The sequence below is a fragment of the Phaethon lepturus genome, unplaced genomic scaffold (assembly GCF_000687285.1).
Source record: "Phaethon lepturus isolate BGI_N335 unplaced genomic scaffold, ASM68728v1 scaffold34187, whole genome shotgun sequence".
In the NCBI taxonomy this organism is placed as follows: Eukaryota; Metazoa; Chordata; class Aves; order Phaethontiformes; family Phaethontidae; genus Phaethon; species Phaethon lepturus.
Window position 1 is genome coordinate 2,432 of NW_010554587.1, and position 8,433 is coordinate 10,864.

The following is an 8,433-nucleotide window of genomic DNA, read 5'->3' on the forward strand; positions in this document are numbered from 1 at the left end:
CAGGAATGGTAGGATCAGTACCGAAAGGTGATTTCACATTGCAGCAGGGGTCTGGATCTGCAGCCAAGCCACAGCTTTGATTTATTGTAGACTTAGACTGAGGTCGCGATTCGTCTTCATTTAGTTCAAGTGAAGTGCAGATAAATGTAAGCCCATTGCTGTTACGGGAACTCCTGGGAACTGTGGCGTGTCTGACTGCTAATTGTTTTAAATATTTAGATCTTAATCCCCAATGATGGTAGGCAATGCCTAGGTAACCAAGATAGGATCTCTGGAGTCTCATTTGTGCAAAGATGGAAGAGATGTGCCCATAAAATGTATATGCCTTGTGTCAAGAGATGGAGAGAAAAGGTTGTAACTAATAGGAAGACTGTACTCAGTATGTGAAGCATTGAGAAATGGCTTGAACTTCAGTAAATGAAGTAAGCAAAGTTTTTCTTACCCAGCCATTTTATTCTGAGCTATTTTTCTTCCAGACACCTACCCATGATGATTCCACCATCTGCAACAGCCCCCATCGGTGATGCTGCACTCTTGCCAAGTGTGGCTTCTCAGGAAATCTGGAGGTCGCAAGTTCCAGGCTACTCTGGATCGGTCACACGGCACATAAGTCATCGGGCCAACAACTTCAAGAGACATCCAAAAAGGAGAAAATACATCCGCCCTTCACCACCGCCACCACCAAATACTCCGTGTCCTATTGATTTGATTGACTTTGGGGATCTCCAGCCTCAGAGGTCTTTCCTAGAACTCCTGTTTAATGGGTGTGTTCTCTTTGGGCTTGAGTTCAGCTATGCCATGGAAACAGCCTATGTTACTCCTGTGCTGCTTCAGATGGGGCTTCCAGACCAACTGTATGGAATGGTGTGGTTCATTAGCCCTGTATTAGGTAACTTTTCTTTATGCTATTTCTTCCCTCTTATTTTTTCTGCTACACGGGGGTTATCTGCTTTTGTTTTCTCTGCCTCAGCTGTTCACAAGTATATTATGTGTGCTCTCAAGGTTACAAAGCAGTAGCCATAATTTTAGACAACCAAATGGCGAATAATTCTTGCTGTATCTTGCCTGAGATGGGCCTGGTGTGACCAGAAAGGTCTGTTCTTTTAATGGCTTCTCAACCTCTTACCTCTTGTGTGAGGGTAAGCTTTGGTTACTCTGTTGCTATATTTAAAAATTAGCAGAAGAGGATCAGCATATCCGTTATGTCCTTATGAAAAAGAGTATACAGAGACAGTTCTCAAGGATGTGTGAAACAGCAGAGTGGGATTGCTTTCTCCTGTTTAACTTTATGAAACAAATGAGATGTAACCATAGCGGTCAATGGTCTTTCATCATTGGAACGGGTACTGGATTACTTGCCTTAGAATGGAGGCGGGGCTGGGAGCGTATCCATTACTATGGGAAGAGCCACAGGATGGGCTATTTCCACTTGGAAACTTTGTTCTGCCTGGTCCTGTACTCACGGGATGTGCTTCAGAAGAAAAGAGTAGATAGGCCCCCACTTACAGGCTGGCCCAGAGTAATACAGGCACCTTTCCAACTCGCATTTTGCTTACTGCTATCTTCCAAGCTAATTCTGCAGGGGATCTCCCGTCTAAGATGGGGTAAATGAAATAGCTTGTAAGGAGCAGAGTCCTTTAGGGTGTAAAACTGTTGTACTCTTAACCTTCGCCTGATGTCAAACTCTGCTGTGTTGATGCAGAGTGAACTGCCACGACAGTGAGCAGCAGCACATTACGTTATTCCATCTCCGTCCCGGGAAATGCCAGGAAGTACACCGTGTGTGCATCTGGATGACTAGTACTGACTGGTGTCCTGCCTTTAGCTGCCTTTTAAGCTGTCTGCTTAAACTCCCCTGTGAAACAGGCTTGTAGAAAAATGCTACTTGTTGGTGATTCCTTTTTTCTAGGGTTCTTGCTACAGCCTTTGCTGGGGGCCTGGAGTGACAGATGCACATCAAGATTTGGGAGGAGAAGACCTTTCATTCTGGTCTTAGCAGTAGGTGCGTCTTTTAGAAACGACGGACATAACACTTGTAAAGTAGAAACGTTGCACATCTCTCTTCTGTGACATCCCCTGTGGCACTAGGCTGAACAAAATGCCTCTGAAGTGTTAGGTATTGTGGGTCTGAAGAAGGTGGTGAGTGGCACTGAGGTGATGCTTTGGCAGCCAGAGATCCACGCTTAAAAACTTCTCTTGTCAGAGTCTGAAGAGATGATGTTTGGAGGGTCAAGAATGTTTTCCCTTGGCCAAAAACAACTCCAGACATTTCTAAGCTTGGACAGTGGAAAAGGATTATGTATATCCTGTAAGCCATACTCATTCCTCAGACTGTGATGATCTGAAAAGAGCAATGGTGCTTGCCGCAAGGCTGTGCAGGTAGTATAATGCTTTTAGAGCATGGAGCGATGCAGGTTTTCTTGCTTACAAGCAGTCAATTGATTGATTTTGGTTTGCTTTTGTTCCCAGGAGCGTTGCTTGGGCTCTCACTTATGCTGAATGGCAAAGATATAGGGAGTGCCTTGTCTGACACTGCGAATAACCACAAATGGGGGATCATTCTTACGGTCTGTGGTGTCGTCCTCATGGACTTCAGTGCAGATTCAGCAGACAATCCCAGTCATGCCTACATGATGGATGTATGCAGCCCAGTGGATCAAGACAGGGGCCTCAACATCCACGCTTTGTTAGCAGGTATGCTTTCTTGGTGCTTCCTGGGTGATGTGAACCCTAAGTAAACAAGCCCTGCTGTGAGAAAGCAGAATACTGGTCTTTTCCTGTATAAGCATAATAACCGAATACCTGGAGAGGTAGCACTGATTAACTGTGAAAACAAACTTCTGCTTGCTGCAGAACGCTTTTGTAACTATCAAAAGTCAAACAAGACACAGTCCTGGGTTGTTCATCTGAAGGCCCCTCACGTCATTTGTAACACCTATGCAAACAAAATTATCCCTCAAGGGAGGAGGTTTGGCTTCCTGCAGGTGTGGAAAAATGCCTTTTTTAGTCACTCTGTTGGAGGGGAAAGCGCATACTGGGCCCTATGTTCCTTCATTGCTGTCATCTTCAATTGCTGTACTGCCCTGGTCTAGTTTTCCTCTCCATCAGGAGACTGCTTCATGCTCTTGAATGTGTTTGTAAGAAAGAAAGGGTAGTGTCGTAGGGCTTTCACCATGTGAGTGGAGTGAGAGAGGTGTCTGGTGCCCTTAGAACTTCCCTGCTCATCGGTAGTCATGCAGTGGCAGATTTGTATGCTGTCAGCGTGTTGCTGAGTAATGAGCTTGCTACGCTTCTGAAGTGATTCAGTCTGTCTTGGATGCAGTTAAGTCTGCGTTCCTCTAACTGAGTGAGGAAAATGGATTTTCGCTTACTTTCAGGAAAACAGTCTTAGCTGACTGATTGCAGAGCCTTGCCACGAGGCTGGTGAACACTTCTTTTTTACGGACTGAAATAGCTGAAGGTAAAGTGGTTTGTCCTCAGCAAAGAAAGAACTACCATTTTTAATTATTTGTGTCATCACTTTTACAGCTCTGACCTTTTCCCTCTTCCTGTACCCTGTTTGTACATCCAGACTGTCCTTGTGGCACTGATAACTGCGTTCATTACTGCATTTGAATTGAAAAGGGGTTGAGCAGTAAAACAGAAGTAACATGTCAGATTCTACTCATGAACCCATTAGAGAAATGGTGCTGTGCTGTTACAGGCTTCCAGGATTGGCTAGGGAAGATAATCTGGGCTCTGTTTTTCCACCAGGTCTTGGAGGTGGCTTTGGTTATGTTGTTGGAGGAATACACTGGGATAGAACCAGTTTTGGAAAAGCTGTGGGAGGGCAACTTCGCGTCATCTATGTCTTCACCTCAGTTATACTGACTATCGCTACTGTGCTGACTCTAATTAGCATTCCAGAAAGACCCTTAAGGTCCTTTAGCAGGAAGAAAAAGGTGATGAAGAGTCCAAGTCTTCCTCTCCCTCCTTCTCCACCTCTCTTCTTTGAGGAGGGTGTAAATGAAAACTTCGCTCCTCATAACTCAGCTCACTTATATGCAAGTTTTACAAGTCCCATTTCCCCCCTCAGTCCACTCACACCCAAATATGGCAGTTTTGTCAGCAGAGACAATTCCTTGACGGGAATTAATGAGTTTGCATCGTCATTTGGGACTTCAAATATTGACAGTGTGCTTATAGACTGTTTTACAGGCGGGCATAATAGTTACTTAGCACTTCCAGCTAGCTTGCCCAGGCAGCCTGTCAGCGTCAGCTTTCCTCGGGTGCCTGATGGCTGTTACCAAGGAGAAAATGGAGTTCTGGAGCAAGGGGAGAGCAGCATAACGCCGGGGCCTGATGGTGAGGCGCTAAGGGTGGGCTCGTTGGATGCGATAAAGCCACGGTCATCCGGGATCCTGAAAAGACCTCAGACCTTGGCCATTCCGGATATTGTAACAGGACACTGTCCAGAAAATAGCAGAAGAAGAAACGTAACCTTCAGCCAACAGGTAAGGGCAGAAAATCAATGATATGATCATGTAAACCTGAACATTTATTTAATCTCTTCATATAGTTTTAAATGTGTGGTGCACAAATTCATCATTAAAGACTGCTCGTGACAATTTGCTCATAAAAGTCATTATGGGAACAGCATACCTGCTATGACTTTATCGGTAAAGTAGTGGGTAGGATGTGAATTATGACTGGCGGTCCGTCAACTGCCTTTTTTAAGATTGCAGAAATGGGAGCGTTCCACTCTCACCGGGCCACGTATGAAAGCTAGGTCAGTATTTTTAGCACTGCTTCACCACCCAGGGAGCTACCATGTGAGAGCAGAAAAAGACACATTTTTATTGAGCCTGTATCTTCCCTTTCCACAGAAATACCCGCAAGATAGGGCCAGGGATAGGATTCTCCCATGAGCTTCTCCTTATGGCAGTCATTACATCTGGGTCCATCAGGGAGGTGAGGTTTCCCTTACCCAGGGGTAAGACTTTGACCTCACCTCCCACTGTTGGTGATAACTTGGAATGTCTGAGACCTCTGTATGCTGGCCCATTTTTTTATGATCCAGGATGAGGTAAACTGTCCTCTGTCATTTTTTGGTTTGGTTTTTTTTTTGTTTGTTTGTGTTTTGGGGGTGTGTGGTTTTTTTGTTTGCTTGTTTTGGTTTGTTTGTTTGTTTGTTGCTGTTGCTGTACTTTGACCCAGTTTGTGAGAGCAGACTTTGTTGTGCATAGAGATCGAGCATCGAGGTTAGCAAGCAATGAGAATGTGTTTCAGTTAAAACTGGCCTCTTCTTCTTTGATGTCTCTAAAACTTCAGGAGCCAAATTCACCTGAATGTGGGTACAACTCCTATTAAACACAATGGAATTTATGTCTTCACTACTAGATATGGAGACTAGATATTAGGAAAAATTTCTTTACTGAGAGAGTGGTCAAACATTGGAACAGGCTGCCCAGGGAGGTGGTGGAGTCACCATCACTGGAAGTGTTCAAAGGACATGGCACTTTGGGACATGGTTTAGTGGGCATGGTGGTGTTGGGTTGATGGTTGGACTTGATGATCTTGAAGGTCTTTTCCAACCTTAATGATTCTGTGATTCTGTGGCTATGCTAGCATCTGGATGGGGTTGTCAAATACCCTAGAGAAGTGAAGAGTACTGTTTCAAGTATACTGAAAGCTTCTGCGCGGTGCTGCTATTTAACACTTGTTCCAAGGCTGAACTTACAGTTTAGGTAAATACACTGTTCATAATCTCCAAGTCAACATACTGCAGCAGCAGAGTTTAACTTTCAGATGGTTGGACAGGTGTGTCATATTGCATAGGTTTGCTCAAAGGATGTTTGGGTTTCTCTTACTGTGTTCATTGACCTGGGAGTTCTTATGGTGCAGGTTGCTAATATCTTGCTGAATGGTGTGAAGTATGAGAGCGAGCTGAACGGATCAGGCGAGACCTCTGAGCAACCACTCTCTGTGAAACTTCTTTGTTCGACCATCTGCCACATGCCCAAGACTCTTCGTAACCTCTGCATCAACCACTTCCTAGGTATTCAGCAAGTGCCAACTTGCTTTCACGGTGAAGTAGTCTACCTCGGGTGAACGTTTTAAAGTATTTTATCTATGGCCGCAATGGCTGCTAACTAGAGAGGACATGATGTGTTCCATATGCACTCACCGATAAGGTACTTTCTGGTATTAGTTTCTTAGAACACTGAGAAAGGGAAAAAAAACCCCAACAAAACAGTAAAGCCTGCATTCCTAAAAAGGAAATGACAACAGCCTAAATCAGTGCATCTGTTAAATGGAATGTTTACCCTGGAATGAGAAAGACCACTGAACCGAGAACTTGGAACTATCAACATTTTTTTTTTCCCCCCTCTAACACTCTGAAACTGGCATTACTGAGCAGAAAGAGGAGATTAGTTGTATTTCTCTGCTTACACCTGAGACTGGCACTCACTTTCCTCCCTTTGACAGCATGTGTATAGGGGTCCTAGAACAGGCTGTGAGGAGGTGCGGAACACAACACTGCGGGAGCGCCCGTAACTGGTGCACTGTCACCTTTGCTTTTACCAGTGCGTGACTGACAGTTAGGAAGGGCTTGCAAGCAATCCAGTTTACACAAAAGTGGACAGAAGGTGACAGCCAGTTAATACTCGTTGGCTGTGAAAGGAATTAAGAGATTGCCTGCATCGGTGGCCCTGGTGCCAGTTGGAGTTGTTAACTGTGTCAGAGGCGCTCTAGAGGCTACCACTGACATAAGAAGCAATCCTTCTTGTTCTGTGTGGGAGGACAACAGCAACCTGAAACAACTATGTGATGAGCCACTCTGTGAAACCGAGTGTTGTGTCCTGTCGAAACCTGAAGGCAGCTCACACTGCTGTAATCTATTTTTCTGTCTTGCTAGACCGGTATTCTGTGACCTGCAGTCAGCCTCTAGAATTCCATTTAGGAATTAAAAGGATAAATCTCAGTCTTTAAAATCCTGAATGTCTTTGACAAACATTGTGGCATAATGCATGGGGAACAGCAGTCTTGGATAAATGTGGCTGAACGTTATGTAATACTCACATTGCACAACCGATCTTCAGTTGCGATCTGTAATATAGCTAATAGCATCCATGTAAGCTTACAAGGGGAAAGAGATACTCTGCAGTCCTAATAGGTTACTTCTGGCCTCTTTCAGGATGGCTTTCGTTTGAGGGGATGTTACTCTTCTATACCGACTTCATGGGAGAAGTAGTGTTTCAAGGGAATCCGAAAGCGCCTCACAACTCAGATGAGTATCAGAAGTACAACGCTGGGGTCACCATGGGCTGCTGGGGAATGTGCATCTATGCATTCAGTGCTGCTTTCTATTCAGGTACTTACTATGGCCATCTTAGCCACAGCTGTGAGAAAGGTGCACCCGCTCCTTAAGCGGTGTTTCTGCAACAAGCAGTCTGGTGTTTATCTTGCATGTAGCCTACCACATGGCATGAGTGCTGAAGCAGAGTGTTCTTTTTCACTGTATTATTTCTGCTGGTTAGCTTGGCCTGCACTAACAGCCGATGAGGTCAGCAGTCTAGTGAAAACATTTCTCTGTTAGTATATCCTTTCACAAGTGGCATTTTCAGTGTACGTTGAAATATATGCAGCCACCACAGGCACAGCTCCGTTGCAGCAGCACTTGGTGCCTGTGTGCTCCCGGTGGTGCGCCCCGGTGTCATGCAGCACCCCAGCACTTGTTGTGTGTGTGGTGTGTCTGCTCCCTGTGCCACCCCCCGCCCCAGCCCAGTTCCCACTTACCCCTCCAGGACAGTGGCACTGCCAGGCTTCAGATCTGCTGTGCCCTCCACACAGGTAGGGCAGCAAGGCTGCATCGTGGCAGTGGGATTTGAAAGGGGTCCTTGGTGCTCACATGTGAGACACCAGTTACCGTAAGGTGTAACGGTTGCTGCTGACATGTGGCTGCCTAAAGGCTGGACTGCAGGGCCTGAAGGTGCACCCTTCTGGTCCGCTGACCGGCTAGTGGCCGAGAGGACCGCAGTTTACACTGAATGCTGTGCTGTTGTCTTGCAGCCGCGCTGGAGAAGCTGGAGGAGCGATTCAGCACACGGACGCTGTACTTTGTGGCATATTTGGCCTTTGGGCTGGGCACAGGGCTGGCCACGCTCTCCAGAAACATCTATGTGGTGCTGTCACTGTGCGCTACTTACGGCATCCTCTTCGCTACCCTCTGCACGCTGCCCTACTCCCTGCTTTGCGACTACTACCAGAACCGTGAGGTGAGCCTTGGGCTGGGGGAGGGGGGAGGGGCTCCTGTGGCACCCCCTTACGCTGTGTCCCCCGCAGTTTGTAGGCTCACAGGTGGAGGGCACGCAGCGTGGGATGGGCGTTGACATCTCCCTGCTGAGCTGCCAGTACTTCCTGGCGCAGATCCTCGTGGCCCTGGCCATGGGG

The 8,433-nt window shown here is 46.3% G+C and overlaps 1 protein-coding gene across 1 annotated transcript in view; it reads left to right on the top strand.

The window, feature by feature from the left end:
• The first annotated feature begins 482 nt into the window (after nucleotides 1-482).
• The window catches only part of SLC45A1 (solute carrier family 45, member 1), an 8,210-nt gene continuing 259 nt past the window's right edge, over nucleotides 483-8,433 (top strand). The window contains exons 1-8 of the mRNA XM_010291903.1: nucleotides 483-889; nucleotides 1,910-2,002; nucleotides 2,470-2,694; nucleotides 3,754-4,493; nucleotides 5,884-6,037; nucleotides 7,178-7,354; nucleotides 8,053-8,258; nucleotides 8,326-8,428. Of these exons, the coding sequence (XP_010290205.1) occupies nucleotides 487-889; nucleotides 1,910-2,002; nucleotides 2,470-2,694; nucleotides 3,754-4,493; nucleotides 5,884-6,037; nucleotides 7,178-7,354; nucleotides 8,053-8,258; nucleotides 8,326-8,428 (2,101 nt within the window). The 5' untranslated portion in view covers nucleotides 483-486. The remainder of the gene's footprint in view (nucleotides 890-1,909; nucleotides 2,003-2,469; nucleotides 2,695-3,753; nucleotides 4,494-5,883; nucleotides 6,038-7,177; nucleotides 7,355-8,052; nucleotides 8,259-8,325; nucleotides 8,429-8,433) is intronic.